Source organism: Amaranthus tricolor, chromosome 7 (genome assembly GCF_026212465.1).
Source record: "Amaranthus tricolor cultivar Red isolate AtriRed21 chromosome 7, ASM2621246v1, whole genome shotgun sequence".
Lineage (NCBI taxonomy): Eukaryota > Viridiplantae > Streptophyta > Magnoliopsida > Caryophyllales > Amaranthaceae > Amaranthus > Amaranthus tricolor.
The window spans coordinates 13,620,595-13,641,088 of NC_080053.1; the positions used below are offsets into that span (position 1 = coordinate 13,620,595).

The 20,494-nt window shown below is 32.1% G+C and overlaps 1 protein-coding gene across 1 annotated transcript; it reads left to right on the forward strand.

Annotated features, from left to right (window-relative positions):
- The first annotated feature begins 1,864 nt into the window (after nt 1–1,864).
- LOC130817680 (aspartic proteinase Asp1) lies at nt 1,865–7,816 on the forward strand. Its single transcript, XM_057683525.1, has 8 exons — nt 1,865–2,562; nt 3,512–3,629; nt 3,815–4,035; nt 4,143–4,367; nt 4,584–4,722; nt 4,825–5,025; nt 5,159–5,231; nt 7,509–7,816. The coding sequence occupies exons 1-8, from the start codon at nt 2,354–2,356 to the stop codon at nt 7,616–7,618; spliced, it is 1,296 nt and encodes a 431-aa protein (XP_057539508.1). The 5' UTR covers nt 1,865–2,353; the 3' UTR covers nt 7,619–7,816.
- Nucleotides 7,817–20,494: the final 12,678 nt, after the last annotated feature.

Below are 20,494 nucleotides of genomic sequence, written 5' to 3' on the forward strand. Positions count from 1 at the left end.
AATCGTTGCTTGTTCACTAATTTGTCTCATTCTAGATAGAAATAAAAGCCTACTCGGCTTTTGGGAAAAGCCGAGTCGGCTTTCTGGGAAACGACTAGTCGCCTAAGAGCGGCAATTCGTCGCCTATGCTCTGTCTTGATTTTTGCGTTTTTGTTAGTTTTGTTTGTTTGCAATGATTGATTCCATTCATTACCAATGATTGATTTCAATTATTACTAATGATTGACAACCTTCAAATGTTGGTTATAATTAATGTTACAACATTTGTTTCATAAATTTTCATTGGTGAATCATTTGTTTCATAAGTTAGCATTGTTTGAATCATTTGTTTCATAAGTTGGAATTTGTTGACACACACCTCTATATATAACGTGTGTGCATGGGGGCATTTTGCCCTTACATACAATTTCTGATTTTATCTTTGAACATACACATTATTCTGGCTTCTCTTTTGTAAGAAGTGTGGTGAAAGAGTAATTAACTTTCATTACATCTTTTAAGTTCATAATCCATTTATAATACATTGTCTTACATTGCATTCTTTTTGTGCTAAAGAATTGTTGTAATAGATTTTATCTTTTTATGAATTTCAATTATCTTCCCAAGCACCCTTGTGGGAGAAATATTACAAAAACAAAATGAGTACACGCCTTTATTAATATCAGTTTCCGAGCAACGTTCATTGTTGCAACATAATATTCATGGTGTCTTTCTTGGTGATTAAAGGAGTTTTATATCCAATCTTCAAGGGGATTATAAATAGTGTTGTTGTCTATACAATGTACTTGTAACATATTTGTAATAACATTATATTTCCAATAAAACAGTTGGTGATTAGTCGGAACAGTTGGAATTTTTCGACATTTGACTATTTGGTGTTAGTTAGATTGTTAATCGGTGTTAAACACCTATTTTGTAATTATTGGGCAAGTTTAGACATAATGTTAAAAGGCTTAAATTTGTTAAAATATGAATTTAATATCATAACATGATCTTTTGGATTGTGCATACATTTTTAGGTTCTAGACAATTTTGTGTATTGTTTTTATTGTTGGAATCTTATTATATTTTTTTTTGTTTTTTGGTAATTTTTTTCGATTACAGGATAGATTAAAGAGAAGAGATTATTATGTGAAAATTAAATTTAAAATATTTTATAAAGAAAATAATATTAATTTCTACTTAAATAAGATCCGATTTAGGTCGCAATCTTGTTTTTTTTAACTATATCTTAGTCTTAGTTATTAGTCAATGGTTTCCCCTTATTCTAAGCTAAACAATCAATTTTTAGCTAGGAATATTTCAACCTAGTTTAAGTGATCCCATTAAATTGTTTTGAAGTAAAGTAATATAAATGCTAAAATATCTATAAAAATGTGATTTAGTTTGACTATGACCTAATATCATGACATGATCTAGCCCTACTAACATATTGTGCTTGAAGCTCAATCATACCAAATACAAATCCAAATCTCTTTTTCTACATTTCAAACTAGTTGTTTTCTATGAAATTCGTACTTTATAATTTTTTGTTTCTTTTATATTTTATTATAGGATAAATTATGAAAAAAAAATCAATAAGACTTTTTCTAAAAACAGTATTTACTATTTATTTTAATAAACAAGACCAATTCTCAATTTATCAATAATTTAATTTGCATTCACGTATATATTTCTAATAATATCAATATAATTCAAATCTAGTTATTGTTTATGAGAACTTCTCAATTTAACAGCACTTAGTAGTTAGCCCACTTGTTTAGTTTGTCCTCATTGGCCATTCTATAGAGTACGTACATTGATAATATCAATTTGGTTCACAAAAGTACATTTGAAGAAACTTTCAGGAAGTTTCACATTTTTTATTTAAAAACCCTTAAAAAAGTCTTGCCAAACGAAACCTTTAGCTAATATTGTATTGCTAAACTCTTTTTGAAGCTTATTTAAAAGTCATATTTTATCCCAAAAATAAAAATAAAAGGGATACCTTTCTTTATTCCCCAAGTCAGAATTACAGTTGGGTGTTTTGTCAACTGTTGTTTCCTTCCTTCCACTTCATAATCGTTGTTGTCTATAGCGCAAGAAAAGAACATCAGAAATGTCATAGGTTAAGGAAAAACATCTCTATATAACAATTTAATAGCTACTCAATACTTATTTTCATCTAACAAGTCAAGAAAACCCAACAGAATCAATTAACTTTTGTGTTGTATAAATAAGATTAATTACTTTTTCAATGACTTTTTGAATACCCATTTCTGGAAAATATAATCTAAATCATTTTCTGTCTAAAATTAAGAGACAAGATTTTTCCTTTTTAAGTTGCAATTAAGGGGCACAAAAACTGAGGAAAATGATGCGAAGAAAAGAGATGAACTATGATATGTTATGGTGTTTAATGTTACTGCTTTTGGGTACAATTTCATTATCAGAAAGTTATAATAATTATGAAAAACAGCCTTATTATTATAGGGGTCGTCCAATGTTTTTAGGTTCATCTTCAGCTCATCAGATGGTTTCGTCTGTTATTCTTCCCATTTATGGCAATGTTTATCCTCGAGGGTAATTTTTATTAATTCTTATTCTCTTTTTATCTCAATCTTTCCTCTTTTTCAGTTAAATTTCTTCAATTTTGATTGAGTTTGGTGCTCTGAAAGCTCTTTTGTTACTCGGGTTCGGGTACTTGTGTCCAAACTCCAAATGGGTTCTTGAATTTTGATTGTTGATGTTTGATTGGTAGTAGAATGTTAGGATTTTTTTGGTGGTGTGTATTGCTTGACAAAAGGATAAGCATCAGATATTCTTATTGTTCACTGTTTTTGTTTCTTCTAGGAATTCTGATTAGGGTCTAAATCTAATTTTCTGGAGTTTTGTATTATATTTGATTGAGTGTAGGTCCTATGTATGTTTGTTTGCAGTCATTTTGATGCATTTCTGATACCCTTGGTTGATATCAGTTGGTAAGAGATTGGTGTTTGGGGTGCTAAGAATTGGTCATAACTAAGAATTATATATAATCTGCATTTTTTCATTGAAAATTTGAATGCAAAATGTGTTTATAATGTAAGAAAGTGTATGAGGCCAAAAAGAGTGGCATTTCTCTAGGATTTACTCCATCTAAAAAAGTGATGATCAGGAAAGACGAGTTCAGATAGTCCTCTTTGATTAGAGTTTTTCAGGTGAAAAGATTAATGCAAAATTGTCTTTGCAGACACATTGATTTTTCTCTAATTTCGTTGGAGCAAAGATTAAAATGACTCAAAAATCATGTGTACTTTTAATATATGTGGATTTGGATATGATATTTGCTACCAAGGTTAATCGGAAATAATATCTTTGTTATTGTTATCAGTAACAAAGGTAAGATTGCATATATTCGACCCCCAAACCCCACCTAGGTGGGAGCCACTTAATGACATTAGGGTAGTGTAATGTAATGTATGGTTTTTTGCAGTGATTTGGAGGCATTTGTGAGAATATAGTCTCAAACATTTCTAAACTTGCTCTGCAGATTTTACTATGTACCGGTTCTTGTAGGAGATCCTCCAAGACCCTTCTTTCTCGATCCGGATACTGGCAGTGATCTCACTTGGCTACAATGTGATGCGCCTTGTGTCCGTTGTACTAGGGTAAGCTACAATTGTGTTCTGATCTTTATTGCCTACGAATTTATTTGTTTGAGTTTAGTTAAGATGTGTACTTCAATCTAAGAGAATGACGGTAAATCGTGTGTCCTGTGGTATTATTTACTTTTTGATCTCCAAAATGTTTTGTGCTTTGGTGACAAGGATTTGTGCATGAAAATTAATTGCAGGCTCCTCATCCTCTTTATAAGCCCAGCAATGACCTAATAACCGCAAGAGATCCCCTCTGTGCGGCTGTTCAACCCGAGTATTATAAATGTGATAGCCCTGATCAGTGTGATTATGAGGTTGAGTATGCAGACGGAGGTTCATCTCTTGGTGTTCTCGTAAGAGATAGCATGCATTTCAACCTCACTAATGGACACAGACAAAGTCCTCGTGTCGCAATTGGGTTAGTCGTGTTGTACATGCTTTCCTAACACTTACGATACGGTGATTGAGTTTGATTTTGGAGCCAGTAATGTGTAAGGTGACAAATCGTGTTTACATAATTTGTAGATGTGGATATGATCAAATCCCTGGATCATCTCATCATCCCTTGGATGGGATCCTTGGTCTTGGCAGAGGGAAAGCCAGCATCGTCTCACAACTAAGTGATCAGGGTTTAACCAGGAATATTATCGGTCACTGCTTGAGTCCACGAGGAGGAGGCTATATCTTTTTCGGAGATCAAGTTTATGATGCTTCACGTATGGTTTGGACAAATACAACTCAAGGTTACACGTAAGATCATTTCCTACAATCCTCTCTTCTATGATATTCATATGCATATGCTTGTGTCGAAATGGTTTGGTGTCCTATTTGAACATATACCAAATTATTACTCCAAAATGAAGTGTGAAGTGTCCATCCCCTTGTCAGATATTTATGGATATTACATAAGTATCTGATGTCGAACGGAGTCCAAGTAACATAGCCCATAATCATGTTTGTTTTCAGGAAACATTATTCACCTGGATTTGCAGAACTCTTGTATGGTCACAGAACTACCGGAGTTGAAAATCTTCTTGTAATTTTCGATAGTGGGAGTTCTTACACATACTTTACCTCTCAAGCTTATCACATTCTTGTGTCTCAGGTGTGAATCATAAAACTAAGCGAATTCAATCTTCGTTAAACACAGTTTTAGTGAATAAGTGGTAGTAAGTCTAGAAATTTTAATCATGAACATTCTTTGTAGCTGATGAGAGACTTGCGCAAAACATCTTTAAAAGATGCAACTGATGATGACACACTTCCAGTATGCTGGAAAGGTAAAAGGCCGTTCAGGAGTATTCGCGATGTAAGAAAGCACTTCAAGCCTTTAACTCTAAGCTTTGGAGATGGAAGCAGATATGCTGCTCATTATGAATTCCCTCCTGAGAATTACCTTATTATATCAGTAAGCAATTTCTGAATCTCATTTTCTTCCCTTTTGTGCTCGGTTTCAGGCTATTAGTTAATCTTTATTGTGTGAACATGTAGAGCCGAGTTAAATTTAATCACCTCTAATACATGCTTATCATACCCTGCAGATGAAAGGCAGCGTCTGCTTGGGAATTCTTAATGGTACTGAAGTTGGATTGCAGAATTACAACATTATTGGAGGTATGGAACGATGAATTTCGAAAAAAAAATCTGTGTGGTTTTTGGATATATTAAAATAATCAAAAACCAATTATAAATTATAATCTGCACAAGCTAGTTTTAAGTACAAACATCGGCTTGGATCAGTAAAAACTGTTTCAGCTTATCAAAGACGAGATCATAGAAAATCATAATGCCGAAATAAGAATGATTTGCATTTTGAATATTTGGTTTGTATTTATTTATCAATGAGAGGAACACCTCTATTGATACATGAGATTAGGACTAAATATAAGGAAGGAAAATATTACCCTAAACCTAAATAATACTCCCTCCAATTCATTTGAGTAGTCTCATTTAATTTTGACACACTATCCAATGCACTAATTTAATTCTAAATATCTCTAATTGTGCATAATTAAAAATTATAAAAATTTGATTCTAATAAAATTTACATTAAGACGAATCAAACAAGATCCAACATGACTATATTTTGACGTCTAGATTAAAAATAAAATACAAATTAAGAGTGATCGATGAATAGTGTCAAAAAACTAAATGAGACAACTCAAATGAATCAAAGGGAGTAGGAAAAATAACCTTAGTATCCTAAATATTAAAAATGATCTTAACTTCCTAAAATCATAATATTCTGAAATAATATTTTTATTTTATTCTACTTTTTAATTTTCTACACTCCCCCTCAAGTTAGGTCTCGAGATCACTGAAACCGAATTTGCACAATAATTTTCAAATCTTAGAATCCAATCGCTTTTAGCAGAAAGTCTGCTAGTTGATCTTTTGTAATCCAATCGCTTTTAGCAGAAAGTCTGCTAGTTAATCTTTTGATTTTACAAAGAGCATTTTGATGATCTCATCGGCAAATTTGTCATAATTCATGTCATTTTTTGAGTTTGGATAAAAGGTTAAAGAAGCAAATTGGGTTGATTTATTTTATTATTTGGGTCAAAGCTTTAAATTTTAGGTTGTTGGATTTTAGGCTCACGTAAGTTAGATTGTGAAGGAAGATGAGTGAATGGGGCTGGGAACTCACAAAAAACATGGGTTGAGTTAAGAAATGGTTCATGGATCATAGGAATTTGATGGAGTAGGGTTTTATTATTTTGTGCCTCCATATAAAAAGGAAGTAAATGAGGAAATAAAATATTATTCTCCTCATTCATGGTCTCTACTGTGCTTCTCACTTTTGAACTAAATTCCTTTTTCTCATTATTTTCAACCTTCAACTCACCGTGAACACCAGTATTGGTGGTGGTAGTAGAATCAGTGACACCTAGCAAATTATCCGTACCTTGGTTGAAAATTTTTTCTTTTAAACCTTGGTTTTGGGGATCTTGATCTCGGTTTTGGGTTTGATTTTTAATTTCGGGTTTCGAGTTTTCTTCTTTTTCTTCCTTATCTCCAATATTTCTCTCCCTCGCAATGTCACACTGGATGGGGTCATTCACGGAAGGTAGCAAAATTGGCCCGAGAAAGGTGTGCATCCAAGTCCACAATTCATGGACAGTAGTAGTATAGTCAAGAACACAATCAATAATGATGGGTTCAAGACTTGCAAAGATCTAAGAGACCACCAATTTATCACTTTGGATCCATTGTTGATCTCTGGTGGTAGGAGGGGCAACAATGATACGATTGAGTTGCCCCCGATCATCAATTTCAGCTTGAATTCCTTTACACCACTTGGTATCATCTTTGAAATTTAATTTTTCATAAATTTCTAGCCAATTGTGAATTTTTTTGTTGTATTTTTGGTTACGGTGGAACAAATGTTGTTCCATTTGAGCCATACAAATCATAGTTTGGTTTTGTTTTTATTTTGTTTGGTTTGATTGCTTTTTTGTTTTGATTTTTTTTTTTTTTTTTGATTTTGGTCGATTATGATCAATGATAAAATACCAATAGAGTTTTTTCGTCCAAGAAAACCTTACGGCTCTGATACCATGTAGAAAATCATAATGCTGAAATAAGATTGATTTGGGTTTTGAAAATTTAGTTTGTATTGATTTATCAATGAGAGAAAGGCCTCTATTTATACATGATATTAGGACTAAAAATAAGGAAACAAAATATTAACCTAAACTTAAATAATAGGAAACTAGATAACCTTAATATCCTAAATATTAAAAAAGATTTAACTTCCTAAACACATAATATTCTAAAATAATAATATCTTTATTTTATTCTACTTTTTATTTTCCTATAGAGATGAGGCCTATTTTTTCTTTCCACTTTACTGATTGTTAGTTGCTTGACTACTGAGTTTCCATGTCACAGATATATCAATGCAAGATAAAATAATTGTTTACGACAACGAGAAGACTATGATCGGATGGGGATTAGCAAACTGCGAAAACATTCCCAAGGGGAGGGCAGCTAGTTTATGAAGATTGTCTTTCTAGATATCATCTATTTCATCTATTAGTTCACAGATAATACATAAATTAGAATAATATATAGTCATGTATAGTATTGTCATAGACTCATAGTATTAACATTAATGTTGGATTGAAAACACACTTTCTTTTCAGGATTGGATTCATGTTAAAAGAGATTAAAAAATAAAATTAATTATGTAGTTAAAGTAATTTCCTTTCCTCTTCTTCATGATTTAGGTGTGTTAACTTGTTTTTTTTATGCATTGTAGTAACATGATTTGCTTATGTTGAAGTAAGTTCCAAAACTCCTAGTTAATGAGATGATTTTGACGTATCGAACATGCTTTATCTTGTGCTTTGGAGAATGAGGATATGGATGTGTCAAATTGTAGTGTGTTGAAGTTTGGTTTACTGCATGAAGTGATCGATATGGGGCAAATAAGAAGCTTTGGTCAATGTAAGGAAGGCTTTGAACCAAAAAAAAAAAAAAAGATAAAAAAGAAAGGCTTTGAACAAGGCATAAAGAGATTGTCTTAAGGATGTTACACCATGCCTTGAACGAGGCAAGGCATAGTATGAAGGTTGCTCGAACAAGGTAATAAGAAAACAACAACTAGATTGGTGCTCGACCAGCTGCTCTTTCGAGCATGAATTGTCCTTGTTCGAGTAGCCCATTGTGCAGCGAACAGAAGCCTTCTGATCATGCTACTCGTTCGAGCACATGGGTGGCTCGTTCGAGCAACTACCTAGGATGCCCAACTGTTAGTTTTTTGTACGTTTTATATGACTTGGAGAATGCATTATTTATGATATATTGTTGCATTATTGATGAGTTATTGTGTAGTTCCAGAATGTTGTATGCGCTATATATAAAGGGCTTATGAATTCATAGTATAACACACAACAAAGTAAGTAAGGCCTAATACAAAGAGAGGTGTTTGTGTACGTTTTGTATGAGTTGAAGAGTGCATTACTTATTGAAATATTGCTGCATTATTAGTGAATTATTATATAATTCTAAAATATTGTATGCCCTCTATATAAAGGGCTTATAAATTCATAGAATAACACATAACAAAGTGAGCAAGGGCTAATACATGGAGAGGTTCTAAGAGAGTTTGTTTCTCTTCATTAGTGTTGAGTGATCTCTATTGTTTGGGAGATAATTTCCTTCAGAGTTTGTTCTCAAGAGGGAAGGTTATTTTATTATTGTATTATTGAATCCATTAATAAAATAAACATTTGTGGAGGGGGAGGTATGCAAGTGAAACAGTTATAAAAACGTCTTCGTTAAAAAAAATTATTATTATTTTAATAAGTAAAATGAGTTTGTCTTTTAAAAAGTAAAATTTTACAACGAATTTTAGATATCAGTTTTATTCTTTTTAGGGACAAAATAAATTATACGACGAAAAATATAGATGTATTATCCACCTCATACTGTGATAAGTGTGAGTCAGAAGTTAATCACGCACGTATTGCCACTATGGCCTATGACTCACACCTCTCAATCCATTACTCACCAAATAAAACCCTTTCCCCTAAGTTATATAATCTGTAGGATTATTTCTACTACTCTTTCCTTCATACCATCACCTTCATCATAGCATCTTACAGAAACTAATCTGTAGGATTGTTTCTACTACTCTTTTCTTCATACCATTATCACCTTCATCATAACATCTTAAAGAAACACAAATTCGAGACCAGTCTCTACCTTTATCTCTTCATAAAGTAGAACTGAAATCTGAAATCTTACCTAACTTCATCTTCTCAAATAAATGGTGTAAGTAAATTTAAGTAAAAGGTTTTAAATTGAAAACGCCCAATCTCAATTTCAGAAAATTTTCACTCAAATTTTGTGAAGCTAGAATCTAATTAAAGTGTTTTGATGATTGTAGCTATTGTAGAAGGAGGAGGACAGATCTAACACTATCACCATCTCTATCTCTTTTTGGATTAGAAGTAAGTCTTTTCTATGTGTTCTTGATTTTACCTGCAAGTTGATTTAATGGTCAATAAGACCTTAAATTGACTTTTAAATTATTGTGTGCTAGGTTTTTAGAAGGTTTTTTTGTTACAATAATTGTAGTATCAAGAAGGTGCCATTTTGAGGTAGCCATTGAAGAACTAGCAATTGAAGTGGATATTTGGTTTTGAAATTTTATGTGATTGTGTGGAAATTTTACTTGCTCAAAAGTAGTTTTAAGTTCTTAAATAGTTGTTGATTGATGTTTTAAGTTGTGAGTAAAGTTCAATTTATTTGAGCAAGTTTCTGTCCGAATCTGTTTGGCTGTTTTTGAGACAGTTAGAGTCGTTTCTGGGTTCTGATTCCTTCTTGACATTTGTAGAGCTTTAAGTTACGGTCGCGTGGGCACTTGAATCGCCCCAAAATGAGTTCGTTTGAGAGAGTTATGTCCAAAATACTAACATGTTGTCATGATAATCGAGAATAAACTTCTGTTTTACCACTTTCAAGGTAGTTTTGATTGTTTTTGGGTCATAATAAGTGTATAGCTCTGATTCACGGTCGCGTAGCCACTTGAATCGCCTCTATACGAGTTCGTATGAGGAAGTTATGACCAAAATACTAATAGGGTGTCCTGATATGGTACTAATACGGAATTTATAAAGTGAGATTAGAAACTATGAAATAAATTGGATGTTTAAGGTTATTTATTGGGTATTTGAGATCAATTTAGGGTTATTATTCTTTCTTTATTGATTGGTATTGTTGAGTTATGGTTCTTATTTGATTAATGTGGGTGTTTGGTTCAAGTATAAATTTAGGAACATAAGAATTAATTTGGTATTGATTAGTTGATATAAGTTGGATGTTGGGATTTAAGATTTGTGTAAAATTAGTTTAACCCTATTGATAGTAACTCAAGTTCTTACATGTTGATGGTTGATGATGAATTGATTGGTATTTTTAAATGATGATTGTTGATTTTAAAGGAAATCAATTGAATTATTATTTTGTTTTATAATAAAATATTCGACAATGAAAAATGTCCATTTTTGGGAATTGGCAACGAATATTTTTTTTCGGATTATTGTGAAATCCTATTATTGAGCTATGTTCGTTCTTCAACACAATTTGTTGTAAAGTGCTTGATCCTTCTAAACTTGGTGCTCTTCAAGTTGACGTGATTGTAACTTTATACAAGTTTGAGATCTATTTTTCTACTTTTTTGACATAATGATTAATCTTATTATCCATCTCGTTCGTAAAATCATACTTCTATGTCCAGTTTTATTAAGGCGGTGTTATTATTTTCAAAGACACATTGTGTAACGGACAGTCCTTTTCCAAATATAGGTTTAAAGTAATATAATAGTAGGTAATGCTAAGCGGAAGTCTATCGTACCGTGATTATTGCGAAAAACAAATAAGACAAAACAGAATTTTCAATAAAAACAAAGAAAACTTAAATCATTAAAATATAATTTTACGTATTACTTCTTTCTTTAATACATAATTATCGTCTTTACATACCCATAATATAAACTACATATATACTAACATCACACAGACAATACTATAGCTTCTTAATAACTTCATGTAAAGTTACCTGCAGCATCTGCTCCCGAAATATGGGAACAGCCGATGGAAATCGGTCAGCTTTAAAAAAAATCGAGTATAAAAACTTACCGCAACTATACAAGTATGGATAGTATATGCACGACAATTAAGTAATAAGCAAAAATAAGTGCATTGCAATAAATAATATGCAAGGTATCTTATGTATTATAGGGAATTCATTTTTATATTAGATTCATTTATATATAGATAACTTCTGGTCCTTCTGCTTGAGTACCAGGGCGTGATTTGCTAACACATCTGCTTGAGTGTTAGGGCGTGGAATCCGATTACTTGTTTAATGAATGCAACACATATGATCTTTGTTTGATATATGTAAGGGCCTGTTAGGGTGAGGTTAACCAAAACCCCTAACTTAGTGGGAGTCGTCACTCCTCCAGTACAATGTTGCTCGAGCCACAGATCAGGTTAAACAACCTTACTGTGTTCGCCGTATTTTACGTGCCGGAAAACACGTCCCACGTTTTTTACATGCCGGAAGCATGGTTCGGCATTTCCTTACTATCAAGCCTTTTTATTATCATGTTACTGTTTTCATATAAATGCAACATTACAATAACATACAATAGAAATAAATTCATTACGACTTACATACAAATAATCATTTATTATTATTAAAAACAAAACTAAATGGGTCTTTAGTATTTACTTATAGATTAGTTTTCAATTAGCTCTTATTAATTTCTTAATAGCTTATTTTTAGATTTAGTACATGAATAATTAATTCCCTTAAGATCAAAAACGACACGAAATATTTTAAAATAAATAATTTATTAAATGAGTTGGCATATATTCTTATTCACCAAAATAAATTAATTTTCAATTTTATTTTCATTTTTCTTTCTTTTTGCCTACAATAACAATTTAAATTATTAATTCATTTCTTTAAAATTTAAATATCACAAAAATTTTACAAAAAAAATAATTTAAATGAAATAAAAATACAGTTTTACTAAAATAAATTATTTTTTTCAGAAATAATTATTTTTAACCCAAATTTATGAATTTCTTTATTTTATGCATTTTTTTAGCAAAAATTAATAATAATCTTTATACTTCACTATAATTCACGAAATTAATACAAAACTTATATTTCATGTATATATATGTACAGAAAAAATTTCGTTTAAAAATATTAATATTTACTATTTTAATTTAAATTATTTCAGATTTTGCGGTTTTTGGCAATTTCAAAGAATAAATCATATAAAATAATATACAACGAATTAATTCACTTAAATTTCCAGAAATATTAATTTATTCATAATAAACACATATAAAATTTATGAGCTTAATTTTATGTAAATAAATTTATGTAAGAATTTATACCTTCAATAATTTCACTATTAATTAAATTCCTTTGTTGTAGAATTTTTAGCCACAAAATTAGCTTCCTCTCCTTGAATTTCTATAATTAACACTAAATACTATTATTAGAAAATTTTTGAGAATTTTTAGGAATTTTTCTAGGGTTTTTATAATTTTTTAGGAATTAGCTTATATTTGGGAAATAAATTTCTGATTTTTCCTTCTCTTTTTTTTTTTTACCCACGGTAGCTTTAGATTATTTATAGGCTAAGATTGTAATTTTTTTATTATTTTAATTTTGCCTTCATGGCCAAGAAAATTAAATTATAATTAATCCAAGATTTTTCTTCTTGGTTTTATCTTAGGATAAGACTAGATTAAATATTTTTGTCACCTAGTCCTAGCTTGCCGCCCACTTTTGAGAGATTTTTTTTTTTTACTTTTTTTTTTTTGATTATTATATATATATATATATATATATATATATATATATATATATATATATATATATATATATATATATATATATATATATATATATATATATATATATATATATATATATATATATATATATATATTTAATAAATTAATATAGGAAATAAAAAGATTAAGTTATTGTAGGTAATTTAGCTAGACTTAATATTCAGGTAATTTATTTTAAGAGAAATAAATTATACATAAAAGAAAATCGAGAGCTTAAAAACAATTGGAATAAAATTCGAAACGGCATTAAAAAGAAAATAATAAAACGAAACGATTATTGAATTTGTCAAAATATTTAAGATTAAGAAAAACGGTCTGTTACACATTGGAGTTCTACAAAACAAAGTAAGGAATCGAGCACAACCCGAGGGGAGTATAATTCAAGGCACTGCGAGCGATGAGATTGGTAACTTCATAGCTGAGTATATAGTCATGGCAAAGCCTAGTTGACTTCCTACGTCTTAACATGAAGGGAGGCTTAAGAGAAAAGGAACAATTTGCTCAAAATCGAGCACACCCCCTTGAGTCAGTCTTCTACAAGCACACTTGTATGTGTTGCATCATATTCCAGAAGTCCATCCTTTTTTGAATGAGCATTTTTATATATTATGTGCCAAATATCCTACTAAAGGGGATAGGGCATTGTTGCAATTGCATAATAAGACTTTTATTGATTGGTTTCATAATCGAGTAATATGTGAAGAACTCAAGGGTGTATCTGAAACTTTTATGTGGTTAGATTTTGGTCCTCGTGAAGATGTCAAAAAATATGAAGGGTACGATGTCAATGGATTTACATTTTGGACTGAGGGTCAAGATAAAAAGTCCTCTAATCTGCAGATTAGTGGTGTTTCTATTTTCGCGTCATCTACATTTTACGCGAGTGCCAAGGATCTATCGCCGGCTGATGATAAATTGTTCTACTATGGGCGGGTACATGAAATATGGGAGCTTTAGTACTCTAGTTTCACCATTGGTCTTTTCAAATGCAAGTGGGTAGATAGCAATCGATGATGCGTAAAAAATGATGAACCTTGTGGACTCACTCTTGTAGACTTAACTCAATTGCGTGAAAGTAAGGAGCCATTTATACTAGCAACACAAGCTAAGCAAGTATTCTACATTGTAGACCCGTCTGATAAAAAAATGATTTATTATTGTACCGGGAAGAAGAAGTATCCTTGGTATAGGTGGTGTTGATGATGAGGAAGAATATGATGCTTTTCCTCGCCGTTTATTTATCATAAATCCATGGATGAAGATGATGAAGATGTTGGTAATATGCGTGTGGATCACACAGAAGGAATACATTTGAATTAAGTGATTCACAAAGTATGATGTATTTAAGCAATTTTATGGCACTTACTCGCTTAAAGTAGTTTAATCTTGGTTTGTTCAGCATGAAACTTGGCACATAAAACTAATTAGAATATATTATTGTTTTGAAATGGTTATAATTGAAAAAAAAAAAATTAATATGCTCGAAATCACATGCTAAGTTGTGTTTTTTAGCCTTTTAAAGTTTTTTTTGGCACTAACACCCATAAAGTAGCTCAAACTTGGTTTGTTTGGCATGAAACGTGACTCACAACAGTACTAATTAGTATATTTTATTGTTTGGAAATTATTAGAATTCAAAAAATAATCATATGCTTAAAACTACGTGCTAAGTTGCGTTTTTTAGCCTTTTAAAGTTTTTTTTGGTACTAGTGACTATTATTAAGTTTGGTTTTAAAATTTAGGTTTTGCTTCTATTGTCATCTTGTTACTTGCTAATTTTGTATGTTAAATCAAAATGATTTAAAACATTATATAGCATGGATCTCTTTCATTTAGCTTTTTCTTTATGGTTTGTAAGGTTTGAGCCACATGCTAGAGCTATAAAGGAATGTTTATACAATTTAGAGGTTTAAAAATTGGAAATACTGGAACGCTTTATAAAGTTTCCCTCCTACCTTCAATAACTCAAGTAACCCCATGAACAACGGTTATTCAAAAACCTTTAATTTCTCAACATAGCAGTCATAATCAGCCCATCGAAGCAGCCCTGCACACCAAGGACGCAACATGCATACGTCGGTAATCCAACATGCGCCAGTCAACATTAGTATTTTTGTTAATAGAAGTGTATGAAATATAATTATGCAACCCAATAGTGTAACTTGGGGTATTTTAAATATTATAAGAGAGCATTTTCTAAAACTATTCATTGGATCATCTAATGAATATCATCACTTCTAATTAGGTATTTGGTGAGATTGTGATCGTTCGTTTCTTATGTCCTGCGAGATCTCTGTCGTTTCTTCCTTCCTCTTTCAACGACCAACATTCTTCAATTTCTTGCTTCTTTTGTATGCTTCAAATGGTGTATGTTTGGTTCTTCACATGCCATTTATCTGCTCCTTCATAACTCATTTCATTGCTTCCTCTCTCTTCTTTTATCTCTTTCCTCCTCCATTTTAAGCATTTTGGATTTTTTTCAATTTTTTTTTTTTTTCAAATTTTCTTTTCATCAAAGTTTTGATTTGTGAATGCATTGGAATTCATGGCATAGTATCTTTTCGATGTAAGAAAATGAATTTTACTATTAAGCATATATATACACTAGTGGAAAAAAACGTATCTGCTGCGTGTCATTTGCTGCGATTTTTTTGGACGCAGCATTAAATAGCAAAAAACAATCACGAAAATAAAAAAAATAATACAAATGTTGTTCTAAAAAAATTCATATATGCTGCGGTTTTCTTTGTGCCCGCAGCAAATAAGTCATTTTATGTTGCGGTTTGTGTATGCCTACAGTAATTAATCTTCCTCTAAAAATTTGCCTTTTAATGTTCCAATATTTCACAAAACCTACTACATACGCTGCTGCTTCTACGCACTGTTTTGTTTCACAAAACCTCTGCTTCATCATCATCTCAATACGAAAAAACTGCTGCTTCATTCTTGGTCATCTTGTATAACATCTTGTTCTTGTTCAAGCTTCATTCTTGTTCAACACGAAAAACTCCACTTTGCTTCTTCAACCCACACGAAAAAACCCACTTTGCTTCATCATCATCTTGTTCTTGTTCTTGCTTCATTCCAAACCCACACGAAATTTGGGCTTAGTTCTTATTCTTCTTCAAGGTATAATCTTTTAAAGCTTATTTTTAGTTGTTCTAGCTTCATTGTGTTTTAGGGCTTAGTTTATTTTATACTAATTTTGATTTTTTTTTTATTGTAAAGGTTACATAACCCAAAATCCACAAAAATTCAAGGTATAATTTTTAATTTGATTTTGTTTGATATGTTTATCTGTTTATATATCTAATGTTATAATTAGTTTGTTGATTATTTTTTAAGTTTTAAATTTTTTAAAGTTCTTAATTTAAGTTCTTTAAGTTGTTTAATTTTTAAGTTTTAAATTCTTTTCATTTTGTTATATTTAGTTTGTTAATTATTTTGATTTGTGTAGTTTGTTTACTTATGCATGTAGTTTGTTAACTAATTATGTATGTAGTTTACTTATGTATATGTATGTAGATTAATTGATTATGTCTATAGTTTAATTATGTATGAAGTTTACTTATGTATAAATAATCACAATAGTTTACTTATTATGTATGTAGTTTGTTAATTAATCAAAATACACATAATTTGAATAATTTAAATAATATGAAGGTTAATTAGGGTTAAATAGGATAAATTTGGGTTAACTAGGGTTATGTAACTATATATACTTTTGTATGTAATGTGTATTAATTTTGTTTTGAATTAATTATTCACACTTAGGATGACAAAAGCTCATTCTTGGATGTATGGAAGCATTCAATCGTCAGCATTTATTGACGGCATATTAGAATTTTGTAGTATTGCCGTTGAACATCAAGTTAGGACGGGGGGAGTTGGTTTTTATTTCCCATGTGTCAAGTGTGGCAATGTATCAAAGGTAGATAGTGTTGATATCCTTAGGGACCACATACTTCAACGTGGGCTTAGACCTCAACATCATGTTTGGGTTTGGCATGGTGAGGAGGGAGTTTACAAAGAAAAAAGTATTGTTGAGAATGTCAATAATATGGATGTCAATGAGAATGTAGTAGATCGTGTTGATGAGTATGAGACAGATGAAGAGAACGTCGATGAGGATGTAGATCATGTTGATGAGATGATGGACGGAGTCGATGATGAGTTAGGAAAATGTCCTCGTGTTTTTGACTTGTTGACAGAGGCTTCTCAAAAGCCTTTGTACCCTGGATATACAAAGTTCACCAAACTAACAACCGTATTGACAATTTTCAATATTAAGTCAAAGTTCAATTGGAGTGACGCTAGTTTCACAATGTTATTAGATGCGTTAGGTGAGATGCTTCATGAGGGAAATGAACTTCCAAAGTCGACATATTATGCCAAAAAGCTCATGTGTCCTTTCAGCTTAGAGTACCAAAAGATTCATGCGTGTCCGAATGATTGTGTATTCTATCGGAATGAAAATGTGAACTTAGAATACTGTCCTACGTGTGGGTTATCACGTTACAAGCGTAAAGGGGCTGGGGATGCTAAAAGGCCCCCGGCTAATGTATTGCGGTATCTTCCAATAATACCTAAATTCAAGCGCTTGACTTCCAATAATACATAGTACTTGGCGGGTACTGTTCGTGATCTATAATTTGCCACCTTGGTTGTGTATAAAGCGTAAGTACATTATGCTTTTGTTTCTTATCTCGGGTCCTAAACAACCTGGCAATGACATAGATGTATATCTTGCACCTCTCGTTGAGGAGTTGAGAAAGATGTTGGATGAAGGTGTTTCTGTGTTTGATGCATATGCTAATGAGGAGTTCACCTTGCGTGCAATGCCTTTATGCACCGTTAATGATTTTCCGGCATATGGAAACTTATTAGCATATAAGAACAAATGAAAGAAAGCATGCCCAAGATGTATCGATGACATGGAATCCACGTGGATTCCTAAGTGCAAACACGTTTCCATGCACCATCGAAAATTCCTCCCACGAGATCACCAATATCATAAGAAGAAGAAGATGTTCAACGGGGAGGTTGAGGACCGTGTAGCTCGTCGATCGTTGACTGGTTATGAGGTTTATGAATAGGTTAAGGGAGTTGAGACTGTATTTGGTAAAACAGGGGAAGTGCAAGGGGGTGAAGACCGATTATAGAAAAAAAGAATCAATCTTTTCGAAGCTTCCACATTGGAGAGATCTACAGGTTAGGCATTGTCTTGACGTTATGTATATAAAGAAAAATGTATGCGATTCCATACTCGGGACTCTCATGAACATTCCTCCAGGTAAGACAAAGAATGTTAAACTAGTGTAGATTGGTTTGAATGTAAGGGTATTCGTCCGGAGTTGAGGCCACATGTTATGGTGAGTAATAAAAGAAATAGAGCTGAAGAAGTATGTAGCAGTGACAAGGGAAAGGACATTAAGAAGAAGATGAGTAATGTTAAATATTATTTGACTTTAGCTTGCTACACGTTGTCCAAGGAAGAGGCGGGCATTTTGTGAGTCTTTGTATGGCATTAAGGTTCTGTCTGGGTACTCATCCAACATGAAGAGATTTATGACCCTAATTGGTGAGTTGAAGTTGGGAAGCATGAAATCTCACGATTGCCATGTAATGATGCAAGTGTTCTCACCAATTGCAATCCGTGGAATACTCCCAAAACATGTGAGATATGCTATTACCGAGCTATGTTCGTTCTTCAACACAACTTGTAGTAAAGTTCTTTATCCCTTTAAACTTGATGCTCTTCAAGTCGACGTGATTGTAACTTTATGCAAGTTTGAGATGTATTTTCCACGTTCTTTCTTTTACATAATGGTTCATCTTATTGTCCATCTCGTTCGTGAAATCAAGCTTTTGGGTCCAGTTTTTTTAAGGTGGTGTTATCCTTTTGAAAAACACATGGGTGTTTTACAAAATAAGGTGAAGAATCAAGCACAACCCGAGGGGAGTATGATTCAAAGCACTGTGAGCGATAAGATTGGTAACTTTTATAGTCTAGTATTTGGCCATGGCAAAGCCTAATGGACTTCCCACCTCTCGAAATGAAATAAGGCTTGAGGGAAAAGAAATAATTGGCTCCAAATCGATCACACCTCCTCGAGACAGACATCTACAAGCACACTTGTATGTGTTGCATCATATTCCAGAAGTCCATCCTTTTTTGAATGAGCATTTAGATATGATGCGCACAAAATATCCTTCTAAAGGGGATAGGGGATTGATGCAGTTGCATAACAAGACGTTTATTCATTGATTTCATAATCAAGTAATATGTGAAGAACTCAAGGGTGTAGCTGAAACTTTTATGTGGTTAGATTTTAGTCCTCGTGAAGATGTTAATATATATGAGGGGTACAATGTCAATGGGATTACATTTTGGACTCAGGATCAAGATAAGAAGTCCTCTTATCTGCAGATTAGTGGTGTTTCTATTTTCGTGTCATCTACATTTTACGCGAGTGCCAAGGATCAATCGTCAGCTGATGATAAATTGTTCTACTATGGGCGGGTACATGAAATATGGGAACTTTAATACTCTAGTTTCACCATTGGTCTTTTCAAATGCAAGTGGGTAGATAGCAATCGACGATGCGTAAAAAATGATGACCCTTGTGGATTCACTCTTGTAGACTTAACTCGTTTGCGTGATAGTGAGGAGCCATTTCTAATAGCCACACAGGCCAAGCAAGTATTCTACATTGTAGACCTGTCTGATAAAAAATGGTCTATAGTTGTACCAGGAAAAAGAAGCATCCTTGGTATAGGTGATGTTCAGGATGAGGAAGAATATGATGCTTTTGAAGACTCCCCGCCCTTTATCAATCCAAAATCAGTGGATGAAGATGATGTAGATGTTGGTTATATGCGTGTAGATCACACGGAAGGAATACATTTGAATTAAGTGGTTCACAAGGCATGAATTATTTATGCTCTTTTGGCATATGCTTGATATTACGTGCTAAGTTGCGATTTTAAGTTTTTTAAGCGTTTTTGGCACTTTTGTGCATAAAGTTGCTCAAACTTTGTTTGTTTTGCATGAAACATGGCACACAATACTATTTGGTATATATTATTATGTTGTAATGATTTGAATCGAAAACAATAGTCCTATGCTTGATATTACGTGGTAAGTTGCATTTTTAAGGTTTTTTAAGCGTTTTTGGCACTTTCTCGCATAAAGTATTTCAAACTTGGTTTGTTTTGCATGTAACTTGGCACTTTATCTATGGGATGATACTGTGGTAAACAACTTTACTATTTTTATACATTTTTTTTCATTTCAAAATTAATTTAATTGACACTAATAAATATAATTTTTCTTTTGTAGAATCTTTTTTACATCGAGAACGATGAGGAGAAGAAGAATGTTTTTCTTTCAGCTGTTGCTAAAAGATTTAGAGATTTCAAATCCAAGCTAGTAACTGGCTGGATCACCAAGAATCGTGCCCGTAAGGCCAAGAAGGTCAAAACGG